Here is an 18,553-nt window from a genome sequence, read left to right on the forward strand (position 1 = left end):
AGGATAGGATGATGCAGTTCTGCCGGTTTGTTTTTCAAAAAAAAAAAAAAAAAAAAACCTTTTCCCATCTTTCCATCAATAGAAATGGATAAGTGGACTGTTGAGAAAACAATTTTAACCATAAAAAAATGAGATTTCATAAAATCTGACACAATACAATGGATAGAAAAATAATTTTCTTTTTTTTTCTTATGTAGAACACTGAAGAAGGGTCGTGGACAGGCTTTCACAGAAGCAGTAGCCCAAAATGTTGGCAACAAAGGTAATGAAATAACCAGGCCAGTTTCTAAATCTCAATACAACAGAAAATTAGGGCAGCAAATAATGGAGCAAACGCAACATTTCTGATACACAACAAGACCTGAGTGTTAAAACATTGCCTTTTCCAGCCTGGCTTTGGTCACTGAGCATGAACCACCTGCCTTGATTATTTGACAGTAAATAAATAAATTTAACTGTAAATATTTTTTGAAGGTTTCTGGTTGACAATCTGTTTCTCTACATGGAAATGATGCTACTATAAAAAATGTTTTGTTTTATCGTTTGTAAGAAACACACACACACAAAAAACAAACAAAAAAAACAAAACAAAAAAAAACAAACGTAGACTACTCCGAATAAACAGATGTGTAGCCTTAAGGAAACTATTTATCACTTGAAAGCCAGGAAAGGCTTCAATTTGGAAAAAGGTCATGCGGTCTGATGAGCTCAGATTTTCCTTGTTCCAAAGTGATGGGGGCATCAGGGCAGGAAGAGCAGCACATTAACAGATGTACACACAACTCCGTGTGACTAAAAAAAGGTGTGTGTAGGTGTTGTGATCTCAGATGCTCTGGTCAGGGCTTCGTGACACCACGGATTTAAAAATGAAGTTAAATGTTGCCAAAATGTACCGGACTATCTGCTTTTTGAATTGATTTTCACTTTTCCTTGATGGCACTGGCATATTACTAAATGGTAATGCCATGATTCCCTTAACCAAAAAAAAAAAAAAAAAAAAAACACCCTCCGAGCATTTTGAATCAGAAAAGGTTTGAACAAAACTGTGCCAGGCAACCAATTTAACTCGTCGAACCAGAGAAATGCAAAACCGGGATCCGGATTTCGTGAGCGAGGTCGGGTCGCTGTTCTACCAATCTTTTATAATCAATCCACCCATCCTTTCAGTTAGGTCTAACCTTGCTTCCTGTCGGTGTTCTGCTTGCCAACTTTATGCTCTTCTATCTCAGTGTTTTTATGGGGCCCGGGGTGCTATTGGAGGATGAGGAAGGTGCTGAGGGAGGTGAGGTTTACTGTAGCTCAGAACATCTTGTTTAAAGCTAAGCAGTCGGAAAGAGTACACACACACACACACACACACACACGCAGCCAAACTCCAACAAAACAAGCCACAGCTCTAAGATCATGGGTTGAAGGTCTATGCCTTAGGGGGTCTATGTTATGAAGTAACCCCAAGACCAAGATAAGCTTTTTTTTTTCCATATATAAAGCCACGAGCAGTGGTGTGAATACTAACGCGATGAGCCTTGTGTTCTTTGTTTTCTTTCAGATCCACATTTATCTGAAAGAAATACTTGTTACGCAATCTGTGATTGAAAACAGACATTAAACAATACCTAATTGTTTGACCAACAAGTTTGTTGAATTTAGAGACAAATTAGAAAGAAGGGAAAGTAGCCCTTAACACTTGCTAACTTATCAAGTTACTTTAATAGGGAAATTGTCCTTTCCAGCTGACCTGTGGGGGGCAGCAACAGGCTTGAGGCGCAGATGAATTGATACAAATATCATCTAAACAGTAACGTGGCGTTAGTCTCCTGGTGTCGAGTGGTTGGTAGAAGCCACACTTTGTCAACATGAATAAAATGATGAACAACAGCAAATGGTCAACGTTTTGCTGTAATATCAGGGGCTGCTGGTTTCATCTGTTCATTGTTTCTACCTTTGTAACATTGATAAACACATTAAATTCGATTGGTTTTATTTGTTTGCACGACTGGAGTTGAGCTGAAAAAGGGCTGCTTCATGTGAATTTCTTTTTGCTTTTGCACCGTTGTCCTGGACATTTGGACGTTTGATGAATGAGACAAAAAGGGTGAATAAGAGACAGAAATTGCTGTGTTTTGTTTTTATTTAGTGTGTGTGTGTGTGTGTGTATAAATCATCTCAGATTTGATAACACCGTGAGCAGAAACAGACAGATGACAAATGAAGGCCAAGTTCTGAGAAGCAGACAATAGATAGAGGATTCTGCACATGCCAGGCTACTTGCTGTGTTTATACGCATACAAGCCAGTGGCGGTATCGAAGACTAGAAAAGAAGCCCAGTGTGATTTTCCAGTCAAGGTTCCTCTCTACCGCATGAAATCAGCTGCTGTAAGGAGGCTGGGAAAGCATAGGGAGGGGTGAAGGATAAGTGCAGAATAGAGGAAAGCATGTTTGATGTGACAAACGGGCATCAGTCTCCAACTGGGACGTTAAGTGCTGCGTCGCATTGCGACACATCCCACTTTTGAATTCGGGCCTTTATCTGAGAATTGATCACATCCTGTTTTGACATTATCGTAATTGCACCCCCTCTTCTTTGGACCAGAGCTCAACTTTTTCTTTGAGCATCCAAAACATTGGGGGAAAAAAAAAAAAAAAAAAACAAAGTAGTGAAAAGGCAGACGTCAAATTGCACTTGCGTTAAGATAAATCCCACAGAGATGAATGCGGGCAGCGCATTTAGCTGATGGCATGTTGTTCTCATTCTGCTAACCTATTTAAATTGAGCACAACTCTTCACGGGTGGCTCATAAAGCACAGACTAATCACTTTGGTCAACACTGTGGGGGTGTTCAACACAGAGGCCCACACTGTGAACAAACAACCCCCGCTACCTGGCTGGGAGTTACTATTTAAGAAAGGGATAGGAGAGACGGAGAGGAACAAACAACATCCTCTGTGATTTGTTCTTGTGTCATTAACGATGCTAATCCGTTCGCCTTATTTCATCTTTCAAAGGAACTCCATCGGCACCGGGGTTATTCAGCAAACGCTCGGTGCCCTTACCGGAAATGCTGACCAATTAGTATGAAGTCAGAAGAGAGTCGAGCTGAGGAAAATTAATAAGGAGGAGGATATATTCGCTGGATGATAGCTTACAGTAAGTTATGGCCACCCATTTATTTTCCGATTCTAGTCTTTTTACAATAAAAAGATAGACCTTTAGTATTGCTCAGGTGAATGTGGATTTAGTACCAGGAGACAGACGATGAAAATTCTGCCGGCGTATTTTCACAGAGTTCTCTTGGACACAGCCAACAGAAAACAATCATCTGCAACCTCTTCTTTTTAGATGAAATCATTTTAGCTTGAGAATGCAGCGTCTCGCTCCAGGAAAAGTATGTTTATTTTTTATTTTTTTCCCGTGCGCTTTGATACGGGGCTTTTATTTCTTTTTTTGTTGGTTCTCAATGTAGAAAAGGGCAACCCCTACTGATGTATAAATGACAACTGACGGCTAGTTTTGTAGGAGAATCTGCCCAGCCAGCTGACATAGCTGACAGGCTGTGGCTGCCCAGACAGCGGTGTGCTTAGAGACAGAGGCCGAGCAACAGAACCATTAGCTGTATTTACGATTGATGTTATATACAAAGCATGAACCCATGTTGACCGCCATATCCTTTCTTTCTACTTTTATTTCACATAAGCCATTTTGTACTAATTCATCTTAACGAAGGTCCATGGAGATGAACTATCAAAAAAATGTTCACATCTTAATCCTTGGGAGTATGTTGTTTGAAATCTTTGAATTGCACCCTGTTTCTATTTGTCCTGCTTCCTGCCACTATTTGAGACAGTTGACTCAAAAGTTATGACTACTGATTGACCAGTCAATATACATTCCTACCTTCCTCTATGGTCTGAGTGGACAATAATGGATGGATATATATATATATACATATGTGACCATTTACTTCACTCATAAAAACACATGAAATTTGTCAGCAGTCAAAACATGTAGAAATTGACGCCAAGTTGACTCAAAATTTCCTGTAGCAGACAAAGATTTGGTTCCAGAAAAAGAATCTGGTACAAAATTAGCAAAACATCCAAGGTACAAAACTGTGAAGAAATCTAATATCCCATTTTTGGCATGCATGAAAACGATACTACGTGTTTTGATGATAGAAAAATGTAGGAATGAACATGAAAAATCTTAATTGAAATTTTCTTGTACAGTATTTGAATCAGCTGGTTAGTTCTTTGTATAAAGAGTGACTATGTTTGCAAGGACATAGTCAGTATTTCACACTTCATTTTTTTAAACACACTTGTAAAAGTGCAACATCTGTTTTGTTTTGTTGTTTTTTTTGCAAAACACCGACAGCTTTTTAACTACATTTAATTTGTTTTCACTTTATATGTGCGTAAAAACTTTAGCAGGCCGCCAACTTGTGACCAACTGTTTTGACAAACTGATGTAAGTCCTGATTTTTTTTTTCTCACCTCTGCAACAAATGTTGCTAAAAAGTGTGTGCATCAATCCATTTACTGCAGAATGAGTTGGAATATTATGCTTCTAGACAAGAAGTAGATGTAAAAGCTTTTGTGGTCATATAATGGGTATAAAATACCTTAGCAGCATTAGATTCAGAAGCCAAAGAGGTGAAGATGAGCGACAGCCAACTGCAGATCTGATTCGGTAAACCTATCCACTACCCAGGACAAACAAAACTAAATAGCAGGAGACAAAAGATTCAGCGCACCTTTGGTCAAATCTCATCATTTATGTCATAGTAACGAATTGAACCAAGAACTTTCCCATCAATGAACAAAAGAGCTTGTGATTTACTCCAGCTTCTTTAAATCTCAAACGGATAGTAAATACTAAATCACCTCAAGAGTGGCTTTCAACAACCGCAGTAGAAGCCATAAAGAACGCTGACACCCAACATTAGTTACTCGGTTACACATGCAGAAGACGTGCAGCACACATTAGCATTCTTTTTGAGTGGGCCTTGTGTCCAGATGACAAATTAGAGCCCGATGCCGTCTCCACTTTTACGTTCTGTTTGGTCTCCCGCAGCATCAGGGGAAATCTTTCTATTTGCCGCCACCCTCTACTTGCTAACTTTATCTATGGCTGTAGTGGTGCTGAGTAGGGATTGTGGCTTTAGTTGCTTTTTTTGTGTGTGTTATATAAATAACTTCTGGCCAATTCTACAACAAGAAGATAAAAGAGGACTCAAAATGAAAGTTGTAAAAACCAAAACAAGGAGAAACCACATAAAAAAAAATGGCAGTTTCAGAACATGAAATTTCTTACTTTTGTTTTACATAAAAACAGAAAAGACACGTGTGTAACATTTCCTTGTCTCGTGTCCACAAGCTTCGGCGAATTTTGTTAAGATTTTATGTTACAGGCCAAAACAATGTGGTGTATTATTGTGAATAGTAAATATAAGGATATATTAAAATAAAATTTTACACTTGAAAACCAGAAAAGAGTTGCATGAATATATATTCTTCCCACTGGAATTCATCCACCATCTATTGCTGCAGTTATAAAATCAAGACTTTCAGGGGGAAAAAAATCTCTTTCAGCTTTGTTCATTTACAAAATTCAGTTCTGGTGTTTCTTCTGTGCAAAATTAGGCTCGTTGTCCTTAGAAGGTGAAGCTCTGCCAAATTCCAAGGTTTTCCAAAGCCTCTAGAAGCTTTTCTTATTCTTATTAGAAGCAATTGTTCTGTTTTTAGTTCATCTTCCCACCAATTTTAGCCAGTTTCTCTTCCCATACTGTAGAAATATGGTTCAGGGTGATGTGAAGTGTTACATTTTCAATGCACACGACACCAAGGTAAAAGAAAAAATACATTTGGTTTTATATTACCAGAGCAGTTTCTTCTCTGGTGCCGTGTCGCTCTATTTAGCTTTACCTTCATTCAACTATGGCATCTTCTTTCCACCATTTTATTAAACCTTAATGAAATTCATCCACCTTCAGAATAATTGAGGTGGAAGAAACAGATTTCAAACAACAGCTGCACGTATGTGACCAGACGGGGGGATACGTTGGGTATATACAGCTTACCTGAACAGGTAGTCTTTGTCCCTGTAGCGACAACCAAAGAACAGCCAGGTCTCACCAAACTTGGCCTCGGGGTTTTCCTTCCTCTCTTCCTCTCTGTAAGTCAAACACCGGATGTTAGCAGTCAATCAATACAAGCGGGCAACCAGGCCAGATGGAGGAGAGCGAGTCCTTCCTCGCACTAGAGATTAAAGAAGAGGAGCGACACAATTACAAACCGGCTGTAGTGACAGCAAAATGAGAGCCGCTATTGCTTCAAAATGAGGAAATGAGCACGTGCGCAGAAGCGAGGACGTTGTACTGCACTTATGGCTACATTTCATCCAAACACAATAAATGTCTTGCAGAATGAAAACGGGGCATCGTCAGTGTGTGTGTGTTTTTTTTTTGTCCACCTGTCCTCAAAAAGTGTTTCCTTTGGAGTTTGGCAAACCTCCCACATTCCCCTGTGGACCGCACAGCACCACAAAGCAGCTATGAAGATGTGGTTATCTGTGCCACACACCTGCTGCTGTGGTGACAGCTCTCTCCCAGATAACAGCTAACCCCAAATCTTTCATGATGCGATTAGTTGGCTGAAAGTCCACAGAACTTATCTTTGCCCGCTACCCCGTTTTTGTGGATAGCTGAAATGACCATCTATGGAGATCGGCCGAGCCCGTCTTCCTTCCCTGCTACATCCCTTTTGCCTGATATCCGTTTAGTGGCGAACACAAAGTGAACCGATTCTGCTTCTCCTCTTTTTGACACAAAGAAATCCGATTACTTTATGTAGTCATGATTCGCATTGTATTTCTTTAAGCTAAATAAATAAATAAGCATTAGATATCATGCTAACTTTAAAGCCCATCCTTTTTCCGTGGTTGAGTTGGTGCAATCCGGCACACGCCAGCTCTCAACGGGATGTATTTATTTGGACATCTTAAAGCCAAGGATGGGAAAGGCAAATTGAACAGAATATGAATCGGTGTTTCAGTGCTGCGTCTCTATCGTGGACCAATATTCATCCATCCATCCATTTTCTGAACACCCTTGTCCCTCAGTGGGGTCGGGAGGGGTGCTGGTGCCTATCTCCAGCTAACGTTCCGGGCGAGAGGCAGGGTTGGACCAATATTGTAAACAAAAATTAGAAAACCATTGACGGCATTGCAGGAGGAGTGCTACTTGGATCCTGCAAAATCAGCAGCAGAGACGTGCAGACATAGACTGAATCCCCGGGAGATTTTCAAGCAAAATCTGAGAGTAAACTCTTTAAATGGAGTTATCAATCAGCAACGCACGCAGTGGAATTGATCGATCAGGTTATATTTTCTTCATAAAGCGTACATCTTTGACTGCGTTTATTTTGAGTCATTCATAAAAACGTCGCTCTTTTATTTACGTATGCATGTATTTATACCGATATATGATGAACTGATTGACGTGAAAAAATGTCACAAACAACTATTGAGCTGCTAATAACAGTATGCAGTTATATACAGTAAATCTGAGTAAATATAAACTGCATATCTTGAACACCGGACATGATTTTCCGTCTACGAACAGGATCAGATGAACGTTAACTACATAAATTACATTTTGTTTTTTAGAAAAATGAACAGATGAATCAATTGCTAGTCAAGGCCAGACGCTAATTAGCTTGAAGGGAAAAAAGCAAATCAATACAAAGCTGTGATTGTGAATACCGCGGCGAAAGTTTTCTCCTGTTAATTAAACACAAAGTGAACTGGTGAATTAGAAACCCTTTTGTTTGAACTATATGCTGCTGCATGAGGCTGCGTAGCAAAGCTGTGTGGCTGACTTGATCGGGACGCTCAGATCCTATCCATTAGCATCCTGGACGAGATTCTTCTGATCTGCCAACGGCCTCAAGTAAACTCATTTTAGTGGGGCTCATCACTCTCTCTCCCTATCCTCTCGCCGCCCGCCCTAAAGGGATCAATACCAATATGAAAAAACCTGGGTTCCATTCTGAGTAGACCACACCGGCGCCTTTCCCTGAATACAAATCACATCACATCACATACCCGCGCTATAACAGCCCTGCAATACGATCCCGAGGGGCAAGGCGGCATCCGCGGAGAACTCCATTTGGGGTCTAAATCAGCACCATTCAGACAATCAGCGGGTGGGAGAAGGGGGTAGGGTGGAACTGCGAAGGAAGCTGAGGTTAAGACTTGGCAAACATCAGAATCATTTCATATCTTTCATCTTTATCTTTGCAGCTCCATGAGGGTAGATCTGAGTGGCGGTGTTCATTTAAAAAACAAACAAACCCCAAATACATCAGCTCAGAGAAAGCACACAGCACAATTATTCCAATACACAGTCAGCCCTTTTTTTTCATTTTTTTTATAGCGAACTGACTGTTCAGAATGATTAATGGAAGATAAATATCTGCTCATACAAACTGTCATACTAAATTTGTGAGATATGGCTGCTGGCAGGCTCAACCGGCATTACTCTTGTCTGATGTTTTGTCTTTCAAAAGGTGGGGCTTTTAAATGCTGCTAATAAGATTAAAGCTTAATTCTTGCTTACAAGACTTTCGTTTGGTTGTTTTTGCTCATAGCAAAGTACATAGAATAATAAAAATAACAATAATTATTATAAAAATAACAAAAACAGCGATCAATACAAGATGACGGGGAGCGGTGGGGTGCGGGGGAATCGTTATAATTTCCCGGTACACCCCAAGTGAGCCTCTGACCTTTGGAGACTCTTCTCTCACTTGTTACCAGCGCTCTTAACTTGTACAAAGTACTTTTGAAAACGGCCATCGATTAACAGTGGGGGCGGGAAAATAAAGGAGAGACAGGAAGATCGAAGCGTTCCCGTGTTGTTTTGTTGCCAAACAGGACCCGCCTCGTGCCTGCAGGCTAGATACGGCGTCCCGCTGACAAACCGCCGATTGTTATCTCCTATTGGAGAGCGGCGGCGGCGGCGGCCGGCGAGGCTTTTGTTTGGAAAGCTCGGGTTAGACGCTGCGACAATGCCGCGCCATGACAGGTTCATATAATCCTCCAGGACGATCTGGGGCTAGCAGGCAGAGAGGATAAGAGAGACGGTAGAGGAGGAGAAGGAAAGGACAGTTGAGCTGATGAATCGATTTTGCAGGGTTTTTGTTGTAGAAGCAAAGAGCTTCTTGAGAGAAAAAAAAAGATCAATAAAGGAAATTTAATAAAATAAAAACTGAAGTTTCTTGGAAAAATCTGATGAAGGACTGCGCATTGTATTATGAAACAAATCCCTCTACAGGCAATTGATGCCTGAGCACCCTGTTTTAATAAAGGGCCTACATGTGTATTTTTGTCTAACATTACAAAGAGCAATAGTCGCCCCACTGACATAAATAGGACTGGAAAACCGCAGAGCGCTGTGCTTCTTTCTGGACGAGCCTCTCTAAAGGTGTGGTCCGTTCAGCACTGAAACATTTTCTTCTGCATCCCGGCGGCTCCACCACCACCACCTTACCCCAGATGACCAGTCATCCATTCTGAGCCTTCCTGCCATAGACAATCCGTCAAACCACCGCCGTGTCACCTCTCAGAGCAATCTCACACTGATGCAGACCTGCCACAACACAGCAGACGTCGCTGGGATTTAGAGACAATTGGAGCTGACTGGGGCGCAACCTCATTTACACAAAGCCACCCACGACTTAGACATGTCAGTCTGACTAAAGAAGAGCAGTGGGGAAAGAAAAAGGGGCTTACTCTGCTCTCTGACAAGTCACAGCAGCTGTAGTTAAATGCATGAACATCAGCTCAGATAGAGAGGCGTCCGTCAAACTGAAGCTACCTGACAGGTCCGGCTCATGCGGTTTTATGCTAGGCAAAAGTATTCATACCTACCCAGTGGTTTAAGCCACACACAAAAAAAACAAACCAACACTAAATCTGTACACTTTCGCTTGGTAAAACACAGCGATGGAAGTGTCATTATGTGTGGATCCTTTTCTTCACCGTTTAAAAAAAAAGGGTAGAATTTTCTTCCGACTTCATAAAGGCTCCCACACACTTCATCCAAAACCGAATAGTCAACACACTGTTGCGTGGTTGCGGACCGTTTGTATTCGCATACACATTTTGCGTAGAGCTCAGTACCAGGGCTTGGTGTCAAGTTTGGCAGGTAGATGCCTCTCTTTTGTCGTGGGTCTAAGTCGACGAGTCTGTTTTGGCACTTCGGATGAAGTACGTTGTGGCCGTCACCGTGGACTATTTTGTGTTGGTCCATCACACCAAATCCCAATGAAATTACAAACACTGAAGTTTGTAATTTGCTAACAGTTGGGGAAATGAAGAAGGGGTATGAACACTTCTTTGCCTTCGAGTAAGCATCAATTTTAACATCAAGCCAAAATTTCACGTTTATCTTTAACCCAATGAGCGCCTCAACCCGAGAAAGTGTTGTTCTAACTAATTAGTAAGAACCTACTGCATTTGCATCCTACTTGGCTGACAGCCAGTATTTTCACACCACATAGTCAGCAATTACAAGCAGTGATTTAAGCCATTAACACGGCCATCACCTTCTGGACTTTTTATTCTCGAATCAATAACGCCCCACGCGCGGCTTTGAATCCTCGCTCTTTATTACAGGAGTCATAAACGTGCCCGTCTGAGTAGGACAGATTTACTCCTGCGGGAACGAGGACCGCATCCGGAATAATCCCCGACGTGATCGCAGCCCTCGCCTCTAGATTTAAAATTTTACGTGATGTGGACTTTCATAAGCGCTGTGTTGCGTCACGTCTAATTGTCTCTGCAGGTTGCTTCAAAATATGCAAGATGATGTGCACTTAACACTACTTCAACGTGGTGAATATTCATAACGGGGGGCACATTTTCAGCAGGGCTGAGTACATGTCACTCTGTCTGCACCACTTTGACTTGACATGAACATTTTTACCAGCTTACAGCAGGTGTTAATTTTGCAGCAAACAACTGTGACAAGTTTCAAGTGCATTATGTATTGCTCTCGACAAGGACACTTTCAAATTAGAGATCTGAAAATAGTGCATTGTTTCACAGTGGCAGGCAAAGTTTAAGCATCCCAATTATAATTTCTTTAACTATGAACAGATAATTACAAGGACTGCCCTCTAAATGGTCTACTGATGGGGAAAAAATGGAAAAGTCTTCAAAGCACTTCAAAGGTTCAATTATTTTGTTCATTTTATAATTGTAGAAGGAAAGATACTTAAGTTCTGAGATGGCTTTTAACATCATCTGTGCTTCATGGGGTTGTTAGAACCACGGCTTGTTCAAAGTTACTCTAAAGACAAAAAGAATACATTTTGTATCACAGGGACTTCTTAAATTACAATAAGCAGCCACTATTTGGTTAAAACAGTGCATTTAAATAGTTATTTATCCAGAATGTAATGATAATGCAACAAATGATTTGGTTGAATATTATTGTGAATTCATTGAGGATTTTCTCTCACAAAAATTCTACACAATTGCTAAAATAGGTAATAAACATGCCAGTGTTTCCAATATATCCATTAGCATGAAGTTCATATGAGATGCTGGTATGCAACTTAAGTAATCTACACATGCAAAGCAATCAAAACACCACAAATAAAGTTACAGATGAAACTCTGGAATAACAAAGAGAATAAATATAATTTGAGCATGTGAAGGAAACTGTTGGTCCATAAAGCCAAGAGACCATCTGAAATCTGTCAGCGTTTAGAAGCATCCGTGCTGCGAGCACAAGCCAGTAACATGTGGTTTAATATTAACTGATGGCCAATAAAAGGGTTTGTCGTCACCAAACCATTACACGGAGGGGTGCCACTCGTAAAGGCAAAGAGACCTAAGCAAAAAAGTATTACTGTTCCAAAACGTACTCACTGCAAATAAAACAGAGGTGTTTCTAAACTTCTAAATGTTCCAGTGAGTGGAACCGGAGCCATTATTCGGAAGTGGAAAGAACATAATTTCACCATAAACCAGGTGCTTCTTGCAAGAGCCAAGGAGCACTTAGAGAGAGCTTCAGCAAGAAATGCTGCTGATAATGATGAAAAATAAAAACTGTAAGCTTGACATGAGTGATTATAGAACAAAAGTGTGATGTTTCGTACTGTCTTGTAATTACAGTATTTTCCAGACTACAGAGCACACCTCACCATAAGCTGCACCCACAAAGTTTTTCTTTTGTTTGTTTGTTTGTTTTTTACACTGGAAACGTAGCCGCTGGTATCTCCATCGCTCTCGGTTTTCCACAAGGAAGCAGCTGCGTCCTAAATCTGCGCCTAACCAAGGATTCGTTCACGCCGAGTTTACGTGCAGCGGCTATCGATCTGTACTGCCACATTGATAGTCCTCAACTTAAAAGCTGCATCATATGAACTTCTTCGTGTTGTTTCCATGATGAGGGCGTATGAGTTTGAAAATATTTCTCCGTTGTGCCTGCTGCTAGCATACATGTGCTTGTTCTAAATTAAAATCAGCACTTACTTCTTTGATTTCCAATTTTGACTTCCAATGATTCTCTTCCTGCTACAGAGCCCCCTGGTGGTTGAAGAAAAATCCACAGAAAAACCACACCGGGCTATAAGCCGTGTGGGGAAAAAAGTAGCAGCTTATACTCCGAAAAATATGATATACGCCTTTGTACAATGCATATTTATAGGATATAGAGGGACTTTCAATGCAAGTTTTATGATTTAAAACTGTATTATTAACTTTCCTACCCAAGAGCTAAAGATGAAAACTATCTTAAGCTAACTCTGTTGCAAAGCATCTTTTATTAATGTTTTTTGCACATTGTCCCTGTTTCAAATAAACTAATAAACTAAAACTAAACTTTTTTTGTTCCCAATGGGAAACTGATTTGCAGCATGTCCACTCATCAAACAACTCATTACAAAAAAATAAATGACTACATTTTTGTTGCTACATGTGTGCGCACATGCAATAGTATTGGCAAGTATTCTTGTGACATTTAGTAAATAGAAATAACATTTGTGATTCTAACAAAAACAGGAGAAGCTTGGTCTGACATAACTTCAGAAAGTGAGAAAAAAGGTGTGTGTCTTTTTCAATGTATATGAGCTTCTGGTTTCAACTGTAAATATAATTTTGATCAAATGTGGACAGTAGAATATTTACAGTATATTCAAACTTGTGCATCTGGTTATTGTTTTTAAATTTACTGAACATCTATGGCTGCATCATTATTCCACCCTGGACAGAGAGAATGGCTCAAATCAATCACCTCATGGCCAAATTGAGCGTCTGAAACCTTCTGACCGACTGCAAAAAGGAGAGAAAAAAGTTTCAAGGAAAGTCTCTCTGCTACATAGAGGTGTGAAGTAACACTAACACAAATTTGATAATCACTGAAAAATCAACAACAGAAAAGCTTGGCCAAATGTACCCAAGAACCCAGATATATTTGAAAACTAGAACTGGCTGCTCACTGAAGCTAAGAAGGTTTACTCTTTGAGAAACAGTTTATTTTTAATAAATATCAAGGTGACTTTGTTTTTGTATCGTAGCCAGAAATAAAAAGCATTTTGTCAATAAAAAGAAATAAATTTAACAGGAAGTTTATGGGAAAAGATTATATATAATCTGGGGAAAAGCTGGGAGTGGCAACAAAAATAAATTTAGCACAAAAATATGTGGAAGAGTTCTTTAATGAATGTAACTCCCTCGTTCTTTTATAGCAAGGTAAATCAGTGAAAGGAATCTTAAAGGAGAACTGATTTGGTTAGATTGCCGGCAGTCTTGTTGTTGCAAAGTGACATTACAACTTCAATCAGTCGGTCTGGCACTCAGCTTGTTCATGCATCCAACCAGCCATCAAGCCAGACATCAATAGGTCATACCTTTGCTGAAGGAAGCCTATAAAAGGAGCCACTCCAGTTCCGGGTCCAATCATAACGAAGGGCAGCGAAGGGTCAGAGGGAGGTCGAAAGGAGCAGTTGGGTCTCAAACTCACATGAATCTGAGGTCAGAAAGCATTACAAATCATTTAAAATAATGAGCTTAATTACAACAGTACTGTAAAGCCACTTTGGGCCCAGCAATTCTAATAATTGATCTACTCATTATTCTAAAATGCTCTAATGAGAAAATGTGTGATTTAGCTGGAATCCATTGAGTCGGCAATTTCTTCTTTTTAATTAGCCGCACACAAACAGTCCAAAGCGGATTGTTTCTGCCTGTTACCCCGAAGAGTTTCCAAAGCAGAACATGTGTATTAAATAGAGCTTAAATCCAAGCCGACACATTTCAGGAGGAAGGAGGCTTTGAACTTGGACGGGACTTGAACACTTCATCGGCTCACGTGGGCACTTAAGAGATGATTTAGCTGTAATTTCCATCTTATTCTCTCCTGGAAAATGATTACCTTTGGCAGAGCCAGTTCGGCCTTCTCGGGGAAAACCAGGCCAGGACTGACGAGGTCAAACAGCCAGCCGGTGCACAAGCCTCGCCTGCCCGCGGGCCTCCAGGAGCACGCTGGGAACTCAACCACGTTGAAGACAAAACGCAGTTTTTCCGGATGCCTGAGAAGGGAACTGCGAGAGAGAACCCAGAGAGGACAAGACAAGGAAACAGAGAGGAAGGACAGTGAGTGATTGCATAAGGCATAAGTATAGAAAACAATGGGCAAACAGAAAAAGAGATATTAGAAAATAAGGTGAAATACAGAAAACGAAAGGAAGGAAAAGAGAAAAATCTTCATGAACAGCCAATAGTGCAGTATATCGATAAAAGGCTAACAAAAGTTGCCTGTTTATCTATAAATGGGAAGTTTAAATCATTAAAATTTTTAAACTAATCAGAATTTTTTTTTCTTTGCCGTTTTTTTTTTATTTTTTATTTTTTAATCAAATGCAGAAATTGACACATTGTACTAACTAAAAGTTAGATTTATAAATAAAATAACTATAAACAACCTGATTACAATAGGACTGGAAAAAAAATATTTAATAAACGAGCTTATTTTGGGCCACAAATTTTTCTTATATGTATCAATTCAAATGTACCACAAATGCTGGACAACTCCATATAAATGCTCACTAAATACGTAGCACATACAAAATATTTCTTACAGAGGGAATATGTTACCGTCTCACTATTTGTTTAAATGTCGGAGGCTGTACGATAGGCATTTATTTTATCAGCAAGTCCTTAGCATCGGGATCAGTGGACAGGATTTCCACTGCTCTGGTAAATATCTATGAACAAAAGCCAACAAGCTGCGCAGGTTAACCAATTGGATGTTAAGAGTGTATCTAAGCAACTGCAGAGACACATTATATTTCATACTATTCAATATTTTATTATATTTCATGGCGAAGTGAAGCAAATGAGGCATGAAATAAACACTGAAAAATGTATACATAATTTGAACATTCAATGACTTTTAATAAAACTGAAAATGTGTCTCTTGAATTACTTAAATGCAAAAGTAAAAGCACTTTTATTCATATTTATCAACCCATCTACCCATGTTCTATTTAATATCAAGATACAGTCCTGGGAGAAATATGCATGCCCTTTTTTAAACTCTAGGCTTTAATGTATCCTGTATGTACCTTGGGTCTTGGGGTGCACACTGTACACCCAAAAGCAACTCCAAGTGTTGCTTTGAAAACTTGGGAGTTTAAACTAAATAACTATTGTACCTAAGAAAGAGCAGATCATCCATACATTAAATCCCCATTGGCTTTCCTGTTTCCAGGGCTGTTTACTGATATTTTCCATCAAAAAACATAAACGTATTACCATTTAACACATTTTCCCCCAGAATCAGTTGGGCTACACTTTACTCTTTGCAGCCTGGCACCAGCAAATGTGACCATAATCGTAAATGTTTCTGCTTGCCTGGCTTCAGTAAATGTGTCTCTACCGCCTCTGTGTTCTCATCCCTGCTGCTGGTTACAGCACTATGTGCTCCTCTCATCCTTCACTTTCCAGTTCCTGTGGGCCACTGGAGACCTCTATTGACCACAGCATCAATAATGCAAGTCTCTAATGTCTGCGCACCATCTGATAAACTACAGCCACCCTCTCTCCTGTCCATTCTCCGCCTCGCCACACAAAAGCGCGCGCGTACCCCCGTGCATAAATACGCAGCCAAAGTGCGGGACTAATGAGAGCAGTTGGGGAAGTTCTGACATTGCATTAGACGCTGCTGTTCCACATGAGCTTTAAAGCGAGCCTAATAGGCAGTAGCTTGAAAGGACAAGCAAATCAATGACGAGCTAAGTGAGGCTGAAAGAAGGAATGCTCGACCTATTTAAGCTAAGCACAACTGGCTAAAGGCTATGCAATATTTAAAGTCCAATCAGTTGTGTAGGGAAAAAAAAAAAAAAAAAAAGATCTCCACAAACACCCATCAGATCCACGGTAATCTGCAACGAGTATTGCTGTTTCCAGCATGGCACCGCGCATCTCCTGTAATGAATGCGCCTAGGTTTCATAAAGCATTTTATCACAACATAAAGTCAAACTGGGAGCTTCAATATGGCCTAATAATAATAAATAAATTTGAAGATTTACTGACCAACCATAATCCACGGCAATATAATAAGGCTAAAGGGTTGAGGGGACCAAACAATTCAATTTTTTTCCCCCTAAATTATCACAGCTGTTGCAGGGACCCCTAATCTTCCCTGTTTGCGGAGCCTGAAAATACCCAGAAGAAATCAGGAAGAAAAAAAAAAAAAGTAATTCCCCACAATCTGTCAGAGAAAAAAATTAAGACACGCACTTATGGACATGTGTTATTCTAGATAAAAAAACAAAAAAACAAAAAACAAAGTGGATGTCAGGGAACAACTGCATACAAACAGAACAAACTTGTTTTGTTGTTTTTTTTTTCTGTCAACTTACCATGCTGCTGAATAAGGCCTGGGCTGCAGTTTTGGCAAAAACTCTGAAAGGCAAGCAAAAATGTCAATCATCTTGTTGTCTCGCTAAGATCTTGTTACATCTATGACAGAGCAGAGGGGAGGAGGGAAAAAAGAGATATGTGAAAGTCACCGTGGTCCACTGAGACATCCTGCCTATACCAATCTATCCTCAATAACCCCCCCCCCCACCCCCCCTCCAATCCCCACCCAGGTTACGGTCTTGTTTCTGGGACACATTTCTATATTTATGAAATTACAAACTCAGGGTTATAGAATCCCAGGCGTCCAGATGTGGAGCCAGTAGGAAACGGATTGCTTATGCGTAGCTTATTTCAATGCCAGGCATGAAGGTGCCCTTTTTTTAAGGTAATGCGCGTGACGAGGTGTCAGAGAAAATCAGGAAAAGTACGAGATATTTCTGACCCTGTAGCAACAAGCGCACGGTTTCCGAGCAGCGACCTGCGCTGCTCATTAGACACGCAAGAAGGCGGCGGGCTGAGAGTTATGTGGCGCGCCATCGCCGCGTTCGCCCGCGTTTTAGTTGGATCTGCCTGATGGATGACGGCGGAATGAGTAAATTTGCTGCAAATGTAACCAGCTGAGGTTTTACAATAACACATTTTTCTGCTAAATTGCTCACGAAGACAAAACAGCTGGACTGAATTTGTTCCCCCGCCATCTCTTTCTGGGTTCATGCGGAAGGCTCAAAGCAGCTCTGCAGTTTGACATCCATTTGTCCCTTTGACTAAATGCCTCTGCTTTCCAAAACCATGAGAAAGCAGACGTTCGAGAAGCAAAGTGAGTGGCGAAAGCAGTCAATATATCACCGTTTACGATCGGCACAAAGATTTTAGAGCAAGAGGACTGACTGTATTTGACTTCAGTGAAAAAGAAAAAAAGAAAACAGAGGTATTTCAAAGCAGCGGGAGATTTGTTGCCACATTTCTGTGGAAACGGCCTACAAAATGTAATAAAGCTCCAGCATAAGCTGATGTGAAAAGAATATCTTATTTAAAATGCAACCTAAAAAATAAATAAATAAATGCTTGTGAAAACTCTGCGCTGGTGTGGATCAAACACAGCAGAGATTGAGGCTTTCTTATTTCGGGACAGGAAAAAAAAAAAATCCCTAATGCACAGAAAAGAAGCTGCAAATCAACAAAATGCACCAAGAACTCTGGTTGCTCTTGCCTCTTCTGTAATCGATGTGTTTGTAGCACTGAAGCAAATCAAAGTGAATCAGAATCTGAATAAAATGTTAAGAAATAATTAGGGCTAAGCCAAAGCAAGATGGATTAAAAACATCAATGATGAAAGTTTTTACACCATAAAAACAAAATACAGTTAATTATGTATAACATTTGAAAAAAAAAAAAAAAAAGTTCATATTTTGTTTCATGTTGCATCCCAAAGCTTGAAGGTGTTTGTGGGAATTTAATTGGAGACATCCACACATAGTAGAGCACGATTTTCAACTAGAAGGAATATTCCAGATGTAAACTAATAAAAATCTGAAATGTGTGGGCTCTGACCAGTTTCTCTGTTAATTCTGAAAAGAGAAAAAAAAAAAAAAAAAAAAAAACGGAAAAAAAAAAAT

General features: G+C 40.1%; 1 protein-coding gene across 2 annotated transcripts in view; it reads right to left on the reverse strand.

The window, feature by feature from the left end:
* mtrr (5-methyltetrahydrofolate-homocysteine methyltransferase reductase) overlaps nucleotides 1-18,553 on the reverse strand; it is a 42,622-nt gene that overhangs the window by 10,436 nt on the left and 13,633 nt on the right. For both annotated transcript variants that reach the window (XM_015029809.1, XM_015029808.1), the window contains exons 10-13: nucleotides 16,937-16,979; nucleotides 14,445-14,613; nucleotides 13,921-14,039; nucleotides 6,081-6,173 (exon numbers count right to left, since the gene is read on the reverse strand). In XM_015029809.1, the coding sequence (XP_014885295.1) occupies nucleotides 6,081-6,173; nucleotides 13,921-14,039; nucleotides 14,445-14,613; nucleotides 16,937-16,979 (424 nt within the window). The remainder of the gene's footprint in view (nucleotides 1-6,080; nucleotides 6,174-13,920; nucleotides 14,040-14,444; nucleotides 14,614-16,936; nucleotides 16,980-18,553) is intronic.

This window comes from Poecilia latipinna, unplaced genomic scaffold, assembly GCF_001443285.1.
Source record: "Poecilia latipinna isolate Pla-1442-1.1 unplaced genomic scaffold, P_latipinna-1.0 Scaffold164, whole genome shotgun sequence".
In the NCBI taxonomy this organism is placed as follows: domain Eukaryota; kingdom Metazoa; phylum Chordata; class Actinopteri; order Cyprinodontiformes; family Poeciliidae; genus Poecilia; species Poecilia latipinna.